Source organism: Bubalus kerabau, chromosome X (genome assembly GCF_029407905.1).
Source record: "Bubalus kerabau isolate K-KA32 ecotype Philippines breed swamp buffalo chromosome X, PCC_UOA_SB_1v2, whole genome shotgun sequence".
Classification (NCBI taxonomy): domain Eukaryota; kingdom Metazoa; phylum Chordata; class Mammalia; order Artiodactyla; family Bovidae; genus Bubalus; species Bubalus kerabau.
In genome coordinates, this window is record NC_073647.1 from 102,383,318 (window position 1) to 102,400,018 (window position 16,701).

Here is a 16,701-nt window from a genome sequence, read left to right on the forward strand (position 1 = left end):
GATGCATTAATGATCCCACACAGACCGGATTTCTGGGCCTCCTAGTACTTTGTGCTTTAGAAACAGGGCACTTTAGCAAACAGTAGGGGTTAAGGGGGGAAAGAAGGGCCGTGTAACTCAAAGACATTCAGGCTCTTTAATGTCAGGGGAGGTAGGAAGAAGTCAGTTCTGAGTCTCTGGGAAATTCTGCAGACCTTGTAGCTCTCTAAGCCCCTGAAAAAGAGAACATAAGAGACTGAACAGAGACTGGGTCCAGGCCCCATCCCAGGCTTGCTCAGAACTCTCTTCCCTCTGAGCCAGCCTGGCTCCAGTTTGACTCCAGTTTAGAGGAAAATATGGTCCTTCCCATCTCTGGCTGTCTCTCCTTCTCGGGTCACCACCCTAAACATTTGGAGATAGAGTCTGGGAATGGAGTGAGCTGCTCTCACCTCTAGCAACATGTGGATATGGGCCTTGATATTCATGGAGTCCTTGGTGAGGTTGTCGCTGAGCCTGGAGAAAAGAAACAAGAAAGGTGAAGTGGGCAGGAGGATGATGCTTCTTCATCACTTCAAGAACTACCTATATTCTGTATGACTTCCACACGGTAGGTGGTAGGACATCCTACTACCTGAGCTGCTCCTATGCAGAGATGCCTGGCTGCCATCTGGACTGCACTGATTCAGAGACATTTATTGAGTACCTACTCTACACCAGGTCGTTTTAGTTACTGGGAGATAGCAGCAAACACAGCAAACAAAAATCTTGGCCTTGTGGAACTCAAATTCTCATTGTGGGGGGACAAATGATGGGAATAAAATACGCAGTTTGTCAGATGGTTATAAGTACAATGAAAAAATTAAATGTTAAGAGAGAATAATGAGTGCAGGAGTGGGGGCTGTAATTCTAATTAGAGTGCTTAGGGATGGCTTCACAGAGAAGCGCATTTGAGTAAAGACTTAAAATGAAGAAGCAAATTGTGTGGCTAGATGGAGGATGAGTGTTCCAGACACAAGGGGCAGCAAATGCAGAGGTTCTGAGGTGGGAGTGCACCTGGCATCTCTGAGGTACAGCAGAGAGGCCAGCAGGACTGGAGAAGGATCAGTGAAGGGGGGTTGTAGAAGGTGAGGTCACAGAGGTAAGCAGGGGAGAAAGATCATGTAAGACCTACCAGGCCATGGTAAGGACTCTGGCTTTTATTCTAAGTGAGATGGGAGCCAGAGGAGGATTGTGATCAGAGAAGGGATGTGACATGACTAGGGTTTAAGAGGATCCATCTGGCTGCTGTGTGGAGAACTGACTGGGGATAAGGACAGCTAGTGTGGAAGAGGAAGTCCAGTGAAGAGGCAGTCCAGGTGAGAGAGGCAGACTCAGACCACAGTGGCAGCAGTTGAGGTAATAAGAAATGACTAGATTTGGGATACATGGGGGCTTCCCTGGTGGCGCAGAGGTTAAAGCATCTGCCTGCAATGTGGGAGACCTGGGTTCGATCCCTGGGTCGGGAAGATCCCCTGGAGAAGGAAATGGCAACCCACTCCAGTATTCTTGCCTGGAGAATCCCATGGACAGAGGAGCTTGGTGGGCTACAGTCCACGGGTCACAAAGAGTCGGACACGACTGAGCGACTTCACTTTCACTTTCACTTTGAAGGTAAAGTCAACAGGATTTACCAAAGGAGGCTGTTGGGCGTGAGAAAGAGAACTCAAGGAAGACACCAAGGCCTAAGTGACTGGGAAGCCAGAGTTGCCTGAAACCATGCCGGCTCTGGGCTGTTGAGTTACATGAAAGAAAAAAAGTGGAAGTGTTAGTTGCTCAGTCATGTTGGACTCTTTGCAACCCCATGGACTGGGGCTCACCAGGCTCCTCCATCCATGGAATTCTCCAGGCAAGAATCCTGGATTGGGTTGCCATTTACATGAACCAGTCACTTTTTTCTCTCTATGCCAACTGGCACCAGTCTCACCCAAAGAATCCTAATTCACCCAAAGGATCAAGGAAGGCCTCTGAAGAATGAGTAAAACAGTAGGAGATAGTCTTTTCCACAAAAAGCCCAAAAGGCAGGAAAGAGCTTTTTAAGGAGTAGTCAGGAGGCCAGAGTGTTAGAAACTAAGTGAATGGTGGAAGAAAAGTGGCACAAGTTAGGATCCAAGAGGTAGGTAGGGGACAGATCATGTAATCTTGATATTATGAGAGGAATATGGATTTTACTGTGTTGAGCTATCTGTCAATGTAAGAGTCAGTTTCAGGGAAATGAAATACTGTTAAGAAAAGTAGAAGGCAACAACAAAGGATATTAAATTGGGAAAAAAATAGTATGAACCCATTTATATATCACTATCTCTCAAAGTTGTATTTTCTTTCTTTTTTTTCAAAGTTGTATTTTTAGTCGGGCCCTCTCTCCCGAATTCCAGCCTTGGGAGTTTTAACTGCATTGTCAGAAAACTTACTTCAATGTTTAATGATCACCTCACACTTAACAGGTCCCAGACTGAACTCCTGATTTTCCCCTCCAAATCTGCTCTCCCCTTATCTTCTCCATCTCATAAAAGGGCAATTCCATCCTTTGCTCAGCTGAAGACCTGGACTCCTTTTTCTCACACCCCACTTCCAATCAAGCATTCTCAAATCTTCATCTTTTTCAATTACTAGGGAGTCCTACTAATTATAATAAAGTAAAGAGATTCATGGGCTTCCCAGGTAGCACTAGTGGTAAGGAACCCGCCTGCCAATGTAGGAGATGTAAGAGATGTGGGTTCAATCCCTGGGTCGGGAAGATGACCTGGAGGAGGGCATGGCAATGCACTCTGGTATTCTTGCCTGGAGAATTCCATGGATAGAGGAGCCTGGCTGGCTACAGTCTATGGGGCTGCAGAGTTGGACACAACTGAAGCAACTTAGCACAGTAAGGAATTCACATTTCTCATCACACTAATATACCAGATCAATAAATCAGAAAGACCAAACGGGGCAGGCAATGACAAATACCTCATTCTGGGGAAAGACATCAAGTCTCAAAAAATTAAAATCTATTTGAAAGGCTCAGGAATCCAGTGACATAATAAGGAAGGCTTTGTCATTAAAAAAAAAAAACCAGACTTGGTCTAAATGGCTGCTGGTTCAGAATTATACTGGCCTATTAAAGCAGGCCCCTCAACCAAACTATTTACCAACTGATCTGATCACTAAGATTTAGAAATCTCCACAGGTCTGAGGCTCATTTGAGTTTATGAACACTGAAACCTCGAAAAGGTCTGAAAAGAGAAGAATTACTAAAACCTAAGGTAGGCAACTCTGGAAGAAATGAACGAGACATAAAGGGAAATATAACCTAGAAGGTAGAATTTTAGATCAGTAGTATTCACACTTGTGAGATGTTGTTAATCTAAGTGTATTTGCTCAGCGTCTCCTCACTCACTCCATCTGAGTGACTGAATGCTCACCATTCTCAGCAGTTCCTCTAACATGGCAGGCACACTGGTCCCCTTGCCAGGAATGCTCTTCCCTAGGGAGCCCTATGGTTTGTTCACTCAACCAAGTAACTCAAATGCTGCTTCCTCTGGAAGGCCTTCCCTAGCCACATTTCAGAAGTCTCCACAATCACAATTCCCCTTTCCTGCATAGAACCTTACACTCAGTCAGAGTTCATCCTTTATCCCCATATTACCTCCATCACTACCAACAGAGATCTACTAATCCTTCAATCCCCACTTAAATCTATTTCCAGCATATGCTTCGAAATTGATTCAACAAACACAGGGTGCCTCCTGTATGCTTTGTGCTATTCTAGTGACTTGAGATGCAGAGAAAATCTCTCCCTTTGCAAAGCTTATATCCTAATGGGAGCAGGCAATGAACATTACAAAAAAGTAAATCACACAGTAAACATTAGGAGGTCATAAGTGCTATGGAAAAAAAGAAAAAGTAGAACAAGGGAGGGGAATCAGGAGTGCCAGGGTTGCAATTTTCAAGTTAGGTTATAGGAAGTGACATTTAAGCAAGACTTCAAGTGAATAAGGAGAAAGGAAGCCATGCATGTATCAGAGGGGAAAGTGCTGTAGGCAGACAGAGAACAGTTACTGCAATTGTGCTGAGGTGGGATCACTTTGTGGGCATTTAAAGAAGCCTATGAAGGTTAGTGTGATGAGAGCACAATGAATGAGCAGGAAAATTAGCAGGAGGTGAAGTCAGAGGTAACTTGTTTTACTGTTACTGATTTACAGACTGAGACCTCCAGGATCTGGTCAAAACTGTGCTGATGTGTAACAGTTATAGCCCTTGTAGAATATAAGCTTTCAAGGAATTCTTCTGTCTTGTTCATGCTGCCTCCCCAACACCAAGCACAGAGCCTGGCATACAGCAAATGCCCAATAAATTTTTGTGTAAGTGAACAATACAGAGACCATTTATTGAGTACTTATGTGCTACACCTGGGGCTAAGCTTTGCCCCACTGTTCTCTCCCCTAGAGAGAGGGGAAAGTGGTTCCTAGGTACCATCCCAGGTAGCCAGGGTGAAAGGGGGAAGAAGGGTTACAAATGGTGGTGTTTTAGACAGTATCCTCATGCAATGGACTTACTCTGTGAGGAGATTGCTCTTACGATCAATGAACTTGAGAGCTTCTGCCAGTGTCAACTCCAGGAAAAAACCATATCCAAGGGCCACATAGATCCGTGAAGTGTCTGGGCTAAGAAAACAGTGGTGATAGAAAGTGGAGAAGTCCTTGTCACTGTTTAGCATACTACACAGTTTAATATTTCTTTTATTCCCCACCCCACATCTTCCCCAAACTGAAGGTGAGGGTGGGCAGAGAATTTGTCCTATTTTATTTACTGTCACATCTTCAGCACCGAGCAGTGTCTGGTTCATAGCAAATACTAACAAAAACATTTGTTGAATGAAGGAAAAGAGAAGCTGAACCCTGTGGGCTCAGAGGGGCAGGTAGACACTCACACCACTGTGTCAACGAAGAAGTTACAGCCCAAATCCACCTGCATATATAACTCCGAGTGATTGGCTTCCTGTGGGGCCAGGGAAAAAGAGGTAGGGATCAGTGGTCAACTTTTAGGTCAGGTGACAGGTTTTGGTCTTGGGTATCTCCTCTCTTCCCCCTCCTTTGCCCACAAAAAGACAGTACCTAACCCTGGCATCTTTACCTGGAGTCGCTCAATGACATTTCTCAGTTGAAGGTATTTAGCCAGCTGCTCATATACCTTGTCACGATGGTCCAGGACCTTTCTGATGGGACATGACAGGACAAGAGTAAAATGGTGACCAAGAGGAAACCCTGTCCCTCTTGGAATATCTCACATCATGACCCCCTGAGACTCTCTTGTCACTAGGGTCTAAACAGGAATTTTAGTGCAGAAGTCAAGGTTTGGACTCTGGGTCAGATTGCTTCGGTTTGAATCCAGGCTCTCCATTTTACTAGCTGTGTGACTTTGGCAAGTGAGTAACCTCTTTGGAACTCAATCTCCCCATCTTTAAAATAGGAATGAGGAGTATTACTTCATAGAGTCATTAAGAGGATTAAATGAGTATTTACTATAAGGCATTTAGAATAGTGCCCTCCAAACAAAGTTCTCTATATGCGTTAGCTCTTATTTATGAGTATTATTATTACACTCTACTCCCAATGCCTCCCTCCAATCAGAACATGCCATTCTCACCCTAGGAAAAAAATCCTCCGTCTCTTTTAGGATGCTCATAATCCTAGACCTGAACACTCTCCTTCCTGCTCAGATTAATAATGACAGTAATAATAATTTTTTATACTCATTGAGCCTCTAGTATCCAAGTTAAACCCTTTACAAGGGCTGAATACACTGAAAACCCAAACCCACTGCCGTGAGGAAGGTTGCATTAAACTTCCCCATTTCACAGATGAGGAAACTGAGGCACAGAAAGTGGAGGCGAAGTATGTGTTCACAAGGAAAGCAAAATGGTCAAGCCAGGATTTGAACCTGAAAACTCCAGCTTCAGAACTCGAATTCTTAACCCTTTAGGGGCATCGGAAGCCGCGCATGCGCGGACACAGGCACCATTAAATCATCATGTCTCCCTCCTCATCCCACGTTGCACCCCGGATATCGCCCCTCCTTCCTCCTCGATTGGCGCAAGGGGCCGAGCTCTGAACGCCTCACCCACCAATCAGAAGGCCAGGCCCTGACTTCCAACGCCCCGTTCACCACGTGGACCGCTCCAATCGCTCCGCCCCCTGTTCTGTCACTTACTGCAAGTCCCGCTGCAGCACGTCAGAGATGAAAGCCTCGTAGCGCAGCACTTTCTCCGCCGTGGCCTCCACCGCCCGCCGTTTAGGGGGCGTCGCCATGATGGGCTCCTGAGGAATGGGGAGGGAGAAGACCACGTTGAAGACCACTGGTCTCAGTTTGGTCTCAATCACAGTACAACTGCACCTTTTCAGTGTTGGGAGTTGGGTCGTCCGGCTTATGCCGAGAGTTCAGCCTTCCGCCCCTCCCAGCTCTGGGACCCCATCACACAGGGACACCCAAGTGCTGCCGTTACCTGAAAGCCGCCGGCAAAAAGGACTGTCAGTAAGCACCGTGGCTTCCGGGTGGCGCGGGTAAGTGACGTACGACGGGGACGCAGGCCAACCAAATAACCAGGTGGGGTGAGGCGGTCCTGAACGGAAAAAAACGCCGGAGAGAAGGAAAGGGCGGGGCTTTAAGAAATCCGCTGATTAAGGAAGGCTGCAGAGCGTGGGAACCTGGACTGCGCAACAAGCCTATGGGGCTAGTGCACTGTTGCTGGGGGTGGGGTTTGATGGGATTTGGCGGGTTTCGGAGAAGGCGGGACACACAGAGCGAGTAGAGCTTTTGGTATTTAAAAGTCAGAGCTTCAGAAGCAGTCAGGCAAGAAAAGATTATGAATCTGGTCTGTAAAAAGGCAAGTATCGCCCTGGATTTTGAGTTTTCACAAGGGAAGCTTGGGTTTGACTTCCAATAATGGAAATAAATGTCAGCATTAAAAAAAAGTTTTGAAAAGGAGACAAATTTTCTGACATGCACCTTTGACGACTCCAGCTCTGTAGCCCACAGTCCATGACTGGGGTTCAAGCAGAGGTTGATATCAGTTCAGTTCAGTTCAGTTCAGTCGCTCAGTCGTGTCCGACTCTTTGCGACCCCATGAATCGCAGCAGGCCAGGCCTCCCTGTCCATCACCAACTCCCGGAGTTCACTCAAACTCACGTCCATTGAGTCGGTGATGCCATCCAGCCATCTCATCCTCTGTCGTCCCCTTCTACTCCTGCCCCCAATCCCTCCCAGCATCATTGTCTTTTCCAATGAGTCAACTCTTCACATGAGGCGGCCAAAGTACTGGAGTTTCAGCTTTAGCATCATTCCTTCCAAAGAAATCCCAGGGCTGATCTCCTTCAGAATGGACTGGTTGGATCTCCTTGCAGTCCAAGGGACTCTCAAGAGTCTTCTCCAACACCATAGTTCAAAAACATCAATTCTTCGGCACTCAGCTTTCTTCACAGTCCAACTCTCACATCCATACGTGACCACTGGAAAAACCATAGCCTTGACTAGACGAACCTTAGTTGGCAAAGTAACGTCTCTGCTTTTGAATATGCTATCTAGGTTGGTCATAACTTTCCTTCCAAGGAGTAAGCGTCTTTTAATTTCATGGCTGATCACGTCATTTAATCGGGGCATCAAAGGGAGGGTTGCTGAAGTCCTTTGCCCAAGATAGGTTATCTTGTCGTTAGAAAGAGTTCCTATGTTTTTATTTAAATGTGTAAACTTTTTATTTATTTTTATGCACTCAAATTACCGAATGGATTTATTTCCTATGTTAGATTTTCAAATAATAGCATCTAACTCAGTAAGTCCAGGCCTGAAGAAGAACTCCAATGCCGATCTCCCAAATGATACTCCTGCCTGCAGGCCCTAGAGCGCCCACCCTATCAGGGAAGTTTTCCCAGATAATTTGTGGGTTTGCAGTCTAAAACCAAGCTTTGTTTTAAATGCTCAAAACTTGAGCAAGTCAAACTTTTCTTTACCCTTAGAACAAGATGATTGCAAGGAAAACTTTGTGAGTTTAAAAAATTATTTTTGGTAAATCATCTCATGTTACATATAGTTACAATTATATTTAGTTTGATCAAAAGAGACAGTAGGTAGGTAGAAATATTATCTAGTTAATCTATACAATTTTCCTGTGGAAAAAAGGGTGTTACATTTATTATCTTTATTTAACATGGAGAGCACAGAGTTCTGATGAGCTGGAGATGGTTTATTAGCTTACGTTTCACAAAAAAACGTTTTTTATTATGGAGTCCATGTAAGATTTCTTTTTTAAAAACTTTTTTCTGTTTCAAAACGTTTTCAACTTCATTTTAAAATGTCAAACCTACATGAAAGTTGGCACTGAATGCCCATATAGCCTTTACTTAGATTCACCAAATGTTAATACTTGGCAGCATTTGCTTTCTCTCCTTTCAGACCATCCAATAATTGTTGCTATGGCTGCATAGCATTCCATCTTTTGGATGACCTCAGATTTTTGAGCCAGTCTTCTGTTCCTCGATGTTTGGATGTGTCCAGTTTTTTTCATTGTTATAATCCAGAATAAGAGAACAGTCTTTGTTTTCAAAATTTTGTGTGCAACCATGTTTGTTTTCTTGTGACAAACTTCTAGAACTTAATTTATTGATCTAAGGGAGATCATTGCATTGTAAAGCAAGTGTTAAGTGACAATTGTATATCTACTTCCAATAACAAACTTCCTCATCCAAGTTTTACATCAAGGTCATCACACTGTAGCCCACTGTTTGCTGACCCTTGTTTTACTACTGTCCGCAAGCTAAGAGTACTATTTCCATCTTTTAGAGGCTTGAAAAAAAGTAAAAAGAGTATTTTGTGACATATGTGAAGGAAAGTTACACGGCTCAAAACAGCCTGGAGTTAAAACTCCCCTCTGGGTCCTCCCCACCATTCTATGCAAAACAAAGACCTCTCACCTGAAAAAAAAAAAAGGACATTAAGGTTGATTATGCCCAGCTCCCAGCCGGTCCCAGCCTCTGGCCAATTTCCAGAATTCCTTGCCCAAGCTGTTTAAGAGATAACCAAAGCTGGTGGAGTTACTTCTAGCCGGGGATTCCTGCCCCCCTCCCCCATTCCAGCTAATTAATCCTCCCCACTTCCCTAGTTTTGGGAACCTGGGCCCTGAAGGGGCCCAATAAGTCAAGAGCCTTGAAAATGCACTGTGCAAATATATTGACTTTATTTGTCTCCGTTCGGGAGCCTCACAGACATATCTAGGTAAAAAGATCGTTAAATAAACACTGTCAGTCATCACAAAAAAAAAAGAGAGAGAGAGAGATAACTAATCCAAACAACTTTGGAGAAGAACAGGCCCCCTTAAGACAGTAGATTTCCACATATATGCCTATATATACTTACTCTTTTCTTGGGTTAGTTAGTGCAGCAGCTCACTAATCTGACTACTGCCCCTTCTTGCCTCATTAAAGGTGATCTGTTCCTGTAAAGTGCCAGTCTCATTCTTTCTCTGATCCTCATTTTCTCTAATTCCCTTACCCTACATTTTTTGGTGGCGAAACCCGGGAGGTTGAGGTTCCTTCTTGTTCTCCATGGCCAGCTCTTTGGAGCATGGAAGCCTGCCTCACTTTTCTGCTTGGGCTTTCAAGACCTCCTTGAGAGGATGCCCTGTGCCTTCATGAGTGGTACAAGTCCTGTGTAAGGGCTTTATTGGTTTTCCACATAACCCGAGGAATACTGGTCTTTCTCTCTCTCTCTCTTCCTCTTTTCTCTACACTTTCTTTTCCTTGAGACCAACCAACTCCAGGATAGAGGCCTTTTGCCATTCGACCTCCCTCCATCCACCACGAATTCTCGCCTGACCCAGTAGCCCAGGTAAACTCTAGGGCACCATAGACTATCGTCCTTTCCGGGTTACAGGGGAACCCTCCGGCCAAAAGGCCCTCTGGGGAGGTACTTGGGGGATGCCCCTCCCTCCTTCAGAGTCTCTTGCTCTCTCTCTCTCTGCCCAGTCAAAAGATTAGGTGACATCTTTTCTCTCGACCGGACAGTCGCTAGCCATTTGCTATGGGGTCAAGCCAATCCATCCCATGGGACTCTCCCTTGGCCTGCATAAAACGAAACCTCAAACCTCTACTCTTGACCAATCTCAAGGTTCATAAACTCGAGTCACTGTGTACTCAAATTTGGCCTCAATACAAACTAGATAACCAAAACCATTGGCCTGAGTTCAGGACTTTCGATTTCAGTATTTTATCAGATCTCACTAACTTCCTCAAACAGAATGGCAAATGGTCGGAGGTCCCCTATATTCAAGCCTTCTGGGATCTTAGAAGCCATCCTTCTCTCTGCAAGGACTGTTCTACCTATCAAATCCTCCTCTGCTCTCTTTCCCCGTCCATTACAAAAGAATCCAAATCTAAAGCCCCTAAAAGGCCCCCTAAACCATCAGGTCCCAATTTTGACCCAGCAGATGAGCCTCCTCCCTACCACCCCAGAGAAGAAACTTCCAGAGATGAGATCCCATCCTCTAGCCCTTCCCCCTCCAAAACAGTAAGCAATGACTCCAAACCCCCAAAAGAGATTTACACACCCCCCCTCCACATTGGCCACGACCCAAAGCAAACATATGTTTCCTTTCAGAGAGGTAGCAGGACCGGAGAGCCCTACACGGGTTCATGTGCCTTTTTCAATTTCTGATATGAGCCAAATTGAAGAAAAATGGGGATCCTTTTCAGAAAATTCTACTACATATAGAAAAGAATTCCTCCGCCTTACACAAGCGTATCATTTAACCTAAAATGATCTTTACTACATCCTAAATGCCACTTTAACCCCTGATGAAAAGGAACAGATATGGCAGGCAGCCCGGACTCATGTTGATCAGCTCCATAACCAAGATAGGACTAATCTGGTGGCTGATGATATAGTCCCTTTAACCGAGCCATGGTGGACATATCAAGCAGGTAATGTCAGCATCCGGTATCTGCACCATATGATTACCTGTTTATTAGAAGGAATGCTAAAAAGCTCTCACATTCATGTTAACTATGATAAGATTAGGGAAGTGACTCAAGAAAAAGATGAAAATCCTGCTCTTTTTCTTTCACGGGTTTTGAGGCAGTCCAGAAATATACTAATTTAGATATTTCCACCCCTGCCAGACTTCTGTACCTACACGTCTAGTTCATAAGCCTGTCAGCCCCCAATATTCACGGAAAACTACGCCAGTTAGAGAAGGGCCTCAAAACCCCTCAGTGAGATCTCCTAGAAATAGCCTTTAAAGTTTTCAACAATAAGGAGGAAGAAGCAAAGAAAGAAAAAGAAATGGAAAGAATGGCCAAATATGTTTTATTTGCTGCAGCTAGTCAAGAAAAAAATTCAACCCCTTTGGCCCATCAACCTAGGCCCACCCATATGGGACCTAACCCTTCAGGCCCCTGCTTCAGATGTAACCAAATGGGACACTGGGCTAAGTCCTGCCCAAACCCCTGGCCACCCACCAAACCCTGCCCCACCTGCAAACAATGGGGCCACTGGAAAATAGATTGCTCTCAGACACTACCCACCAAGTCTCCGAGTCCACCCCAGGCCCAATAACAATGGGCCAGAAACCAGACTCAGGGGGGCTCTGACACCCCAGACCATGGTTCCTTGGATGAGGTGGGAGATGATGCAATTGTGCCTGAATTATTCCAGTGACGGAGCCCAAGCTCCAGACTCCAAGTCTGCCCCGTACAGACAGACTCGGAGCTTTGGGTAATTGGCACGGTGGCCGTACACAAAGTCTCGTTCCTAATAGACACTGGAGTGGCCTTTTCACTTTTAACCTCCTTTAAGGTCCCTCTCCAACATTCAGAAGTGGTCATCGAAGGGGTCTCAGGCATCCCCGTTTATCCCAAAATAACCCCTCCTCTCCTTTGTTTCTTTGGTAAGGCAACACTAACACATTCTTTTATAGTAGTTCCTCAATGCCCAATGGCATTGATGGGACGTGATCTTCTGGCTAAGCCACAAACTTCTATAAACCTCCCATTCTTAGATCCCCTATCAATTCTTTGCATCCAAATGGCACCCAAACCCTTGGCCAGCCCTCACTCCCAAAACCTGCCCACTGACCTTCCCCCGATAGATCCTCAGGTCTGGGACACTGAAGCCCCGTCGGTAGTCTGACACCATTCCCCCGTACAGGTTTTTCTTAAGAATCCCTCTCAGGTAATAACCCAAACTCAATATACCCTGACCACAGAATCCTGACAAGGACTTAAACCAATAATCTCCCACCTGCTCAAAGCCGGTTTTTGTGGCCAATCTATTCTCCTCATAATACTCCTATACTGGCAGTCAAAAAGGGACCCCACTCCTGGCGTCTAGTCCAAGATCTTTGCAAGGTCAATGAGGCCATAATACCTGTACACCTCGTGGTCACTAATCCCTATACCCTTTTCTCACATATTCCCCCTGACACACTCTACTTCACGGTATTGGACCTCAAAGATGCTTTCTTTACTATACCTCTACACCACTCTTCACAGCCTCTATTTGCCTTCAACCTGGATGGACCCAGACACATATCAATCTCAACAATCAACTTGGACCATTTTACCGCAAGGGTTTATCTGCTGCTGCTGCTAAGTTGCTTCAGTCGTGTCCAACTCTGTGCGACCCCATAGACGGCAGCCCACTAGGCTCCTCTGTCCCTGGGATTCTCCAGGCAAGAATACTGGAGTGGGTTGCCATTTCCTTCTCCAATGCATGAAAGTGAAAAGTGAAAGTGAAGTCACTCAGTCGTGCCCGACTCTCAGCGACCCCCTGGACTGCAGCCTACCAGGCTCCTCCGTCCATGGGATTTTCCAGGGAAGAGTACTGGAGTGGGTTGCCACTGCCTTTTCCGAAGGGTTTAGAGATAGCCCTCATTTTTCGGTCAAGCCCTTCAAAGGGATCTACAAACTTTAGACCTAGGCTCTACTACCTTACTCCAATATGTAGATAATTTATTGTTATGTAGTTCCTCTTTCCATAACTGCCTAGTCCACACTGCAACAGTATTAAATGCCTTAGGCAACTGGGGTTACAGAGTTGCACTCTCCAAAGCACAAATTGTTCTCACCACTGTCGATTACATGGGATTGCTTCTCACTCCCACATCCAAAATAATTCCAGCACAGAGACTTCGAGCCTTGACACAGACCCCCAGGCCCCAAACCAAGAGGGAACTTCTTTCTCTATTAGGTCTATTAAACTTCTTCCAAATATGTGTCCCAAAATATGCCCTCCACGCAAAACCTCTCTACCAAGTTACTCGAGGAAACTTAGATGAACCCTTATTGGCCCCCACCTCTCTCCACACCCCAATACAGACTCTTATCAAACACTTACTACAGGCCCCTTCTCTTTACTTACCTGATTATGCCAAGCCTTTTTTCCTTTTTCTACATTCTCGACAAGGACATGACTTAGGGATTCTGTGCCAAAAAAAAGGGGGGATGTATGGGGGCCTCTAGCTTACTTATCTAAACAACTCGATCTTGTCATACTCGGATGGCCACCTTGTCTCCATGAAACCCAAAAATTAACCCGAAATGCTCCTCTAAATGTATGCTCACCTCATTCCTTCAAAGATTTACTCTCTAATTGGGCTTTCCTTTCTCTGCCCCCTGCTCAATTACAGATCCTCCACACACACCTCTTAGACCCATCCCTTTCTTTTATGCCTTGTAAACCTCTTAATCCTGCTAGCTTACTCCCTACACCAGATCCAGAAGCAGAACACCTATCTCATGACTGTGTTCAGACCTTAGATATGACACTTAATCCCTTTGAACGTATAACCGATCAGCCCCTTAATGACCCCAAAGTCCCATCCTGGTTCATAGATGGCAGTGCCCAGAAACAAGCCCCATTTGGGGCTGGATACACTATAGTCCAGGGACAGCCTGATAAAATTATCCCCCCTTGCCTCATCGTATCAGTCACACTCCCAGCTCACACATCCTCACAACAGGCTGAACTGATAGCTCTTACACAAGCTTTGACCCTAGCCAAGGACCAAAAGACAAATATTTATACTGACTCCAAGTATGTCTATAACATATTACATTCTATCATTATAATCTGGAGGGAGAGGGGATTCCTGACTCAGAAGGACACACCTATTCTCAATGGTTCTTTTATTTCTGAACTCCTCCATGAGGCTCAGCTCCCCAAACAAGCTGCTGTAATACATTGCCAGGGACATCAGCGACATGGTCCTATTTCCTTTTATAACAATATAGCAGATCATGAAGCAAAGTGGCAGGCCGCCTCTGTTAGTCCTGTCTTTACTATAGCCCAAATTGATGAGCCTAACATCTACACATTACTTTCATATTTACATTCCCTTTTCCACCCCTCGGGCTTCCCTGGTGGCTCAGAGGTTAAAGCATCTGCCTGCAATGTGGGAGACCTGGGTTCAATCCCTGGGTCGGGAAGATCCCCTGGAGAAGGAAATGGCAACTCACTCCAGTATTCTTGCCTGGAGAATCCCATGGACAGAGGAGCCTGGTGGGCTACAGTCCACGGGGTCGCAAAGAGTCAGACACGACTGAGCGACTTCACTTCACTTCACTTCACTTTCCACCCCTCTGCAAAGGTACTTAAGGCTTTCCTTCAGAACTTTATTGAACTGACTAAGGATGATGTAATTTGTTTAAATAATCTGACCCAAACTTGTGCCATTTGTCAGCAGACAAATCCTAACTCTAACATTCGCCCTCCTCCTTCCCCCACCCACCAAATTCACGGACATCTTCCTGCACAAGACTGGCAGGCAGATTTCACCCACATGCCACTGTAAAAAGGGTTTAATTTCTCCTAGTCTTCATAAATATATCTTCTGGATGGATCGAAGCTTTTCTGACTACTAATAAACGAAACGAGCCCCTACTGTGGCTAGCCTTATTCTTACTGAAATCCTCCCCAGGTTTGGAATGCCTTCCTCCCTCCAGTCTGACAACGGGCCTGAGTTCACATCCCAAATCACCCAAAATACTGCTTCAAGGTCCTTGGAGGTTTCACATTCCTTATCATCCCCGGTCTTCGGGTAAGGTTAAGAGAGCCAACCGAGTCCTAAAAGAAACTCTCACCAAATTAACGAGCGAACTTCATCAGGACTGGACAAAACTCCTCCCTTTAGCCCTCTTAAAGGTCCAGGCCTTACAAAAAAACAAAAACAAAAACCCTTAAAAGCAGTCCATTTGAGGCCATGTATGGGAGGCCCATAGTACCTTTAGGTCTTCCCCACTCCCAGGACGGTCCCAAACTGCCATACCACCTTCCTTTTCCTTGTCCAGATATGAGATGCCCTTTGGCAACATATGAATGACTTACTCCCTCAACCACATTCCATACCCATCCTTTCAAATAGACAAAGCCTACATGACAACTCAGTTCCACTCAGATCTAACCCCAAAATGGCAAGTTCCCTACACGGTAATTCTGTTGACCCCTACCGCTGCAAAATTAAAAGAAATCACCCCTTGGGTACACATCACTCAGCTAAAAAAGGTTATGCAGTCCAATGATGAAAATGCTTGCCAGACTAATACTTATCAAGTTTCTCACACGGGCCCTTCAACTCTTAAGTTCTCATGGCTTCCACCGGCCCCAACTGGCTATGGATGAGCATGTTGGTTTCACGGCTGCAATTATTCCTGGAACAACTTCTGGCAGATATCTGGGTCTCAAGTGCTCAAGGATCCACATTCAAACACGTTGAAGATTTACATCTTCACCCTGTGGCTACAGGGAACCTTTTATAACTTTTACCCCTTTTCAGACCATTCATTTTTATCACCCTCCTACTCACCTTTGGGCCTTGTTTGTTTAATCTTTTCCAGGGATTCCTCCAAGACCGAATCTGAGCCATTTCCCCAGATCAAGTCAAGACTGTTCTTTTGCTCGAGATCCTGATGGCTAGAATAGAAAATCAACACTATGGGCCTTAGACTTCCTTTGTCCCAGATCACAAACCCCTGACCCTCATTTATCAGCACGAAGAAGCCCTGAACTTTAATGACTCCCACTTATCTTTCTCTTTTTATATGTATTCCTTAAGGTCTGGAATGAAGCAAAGTTATATGGCTCAAAATAGCCTGGAGTTAAAACTCCCCTCCGGGTCCTCCCCACCATTCTATACAAAACAAAGAACTCTCTCACCCAAAGAAAAAAATGGACATTAAGGTTGATTACGTCCATCTCCCAGCTGGTCCCAGCCTCTGGTCGATCTCCAGAATTCCTTGCCCAAGCCGTTTAAGAGATAACTAATCCGAACAACCTTGGAGAAGAACCCCCTTAAGACAGTAGATTTCCACATATATGCCTATATATACTTACTCTTTTCTTGGGTTAGTGCATCAGCTCACTAATCTGACTACTGCCCCTTTTTGTCTCATTAAAGGTGATATGTTCCTGTAAAGTGCCGGTCTCGTTCTTTCTCTGAACCTCACTTTCTCTAATTCCCTTACCCTACAATATGAAAATTATATGAAATTCAAATTTCAGTGTCCAATAATAAAATTTTAAACATAGCCACACTCATTTATTTACCCTGATGAAAGAAATTTTCACATATTGAGGTATGGGGATGTCATTCTGGCTAATACATGAGTTAACTTGAATTTTATGCTAACTAAAACAGCCTGTTTGTGGCCTGTCAAATTTACA

General features: G+C 45.0%; 1 protein-coding gene and 1 long non-coding RNA gene across 2 annotated transcripts; one reads left to right on the top strand and one right to left on the bottom strand.

Moving 5' to 3' along the window:
• Window positions 1–122: 122 nt before the first annotated feature.
• UXT (ubiquitously expressed prefoldin like chaperone) lies at window positions 123–6,654 on the bottom strand. Its single transcript, XM_055565643.1, has 7 exons — window positions 6,500–6,654; window positions 6,208–6,314; window positions 5,131–5,212; window positions 4,928–4,995; window positions 4,554–4,661; window positions 429–492; window positions 123–213 (listed from the first exon to the last, which is right to left on the bottom strand). The coding sequence occupies exons 2-7, from the start codon at window positions 6,303–6,305 to the stop codon at window positions 163–165; spliced, it is 471 nt and encodes a 156-aa protein (XP_055421618.1). The 5' UTR covers window positions 6,306–6,314; window positions 6,500–6,654; the 3' UTR covers window positions 123–162.
• LOC129640361 (uncharacterized) lies at window positions 6,221–16,453 on the top strand. The gene is made up of 2 exons (XR_008708759.1): window positions 6,221–6,557; window positions 15,876–16,453. It is a non-coding gene; the product is annotated as an uncharacterized LOC129640361 (long non-coding RNA).
• The last annotated feature ends 248 nt before the right edge of the window (window positions 16,454–16,701 follow it).

Excerpts from the sequence above, each read along its gene's own strand:
- UXT (XM_055565643.1), bottom strand. The coding sequence starts at position 6,305 with ATGGCGACGCCCCCTAAACGGCGGGCGGTGGAGGCCACGGCGGAGAAA. Across the intron at positions 5,213-6,207 it reads GTGCTGCAGCGGGACTTGCA|AAAGGTCCTGGACCATCGTG; the intron begins GTAAGTGACAGA and ends ATGTCCCATCAG. Across the intron at positions 4,662-4,927 it reads TTCTTCGTTGACACAGTGGT|CCCAGACACTTCACGGATCT; the intron begins GTGAGTGTCTAC and ends CTGTTTTCTTAG.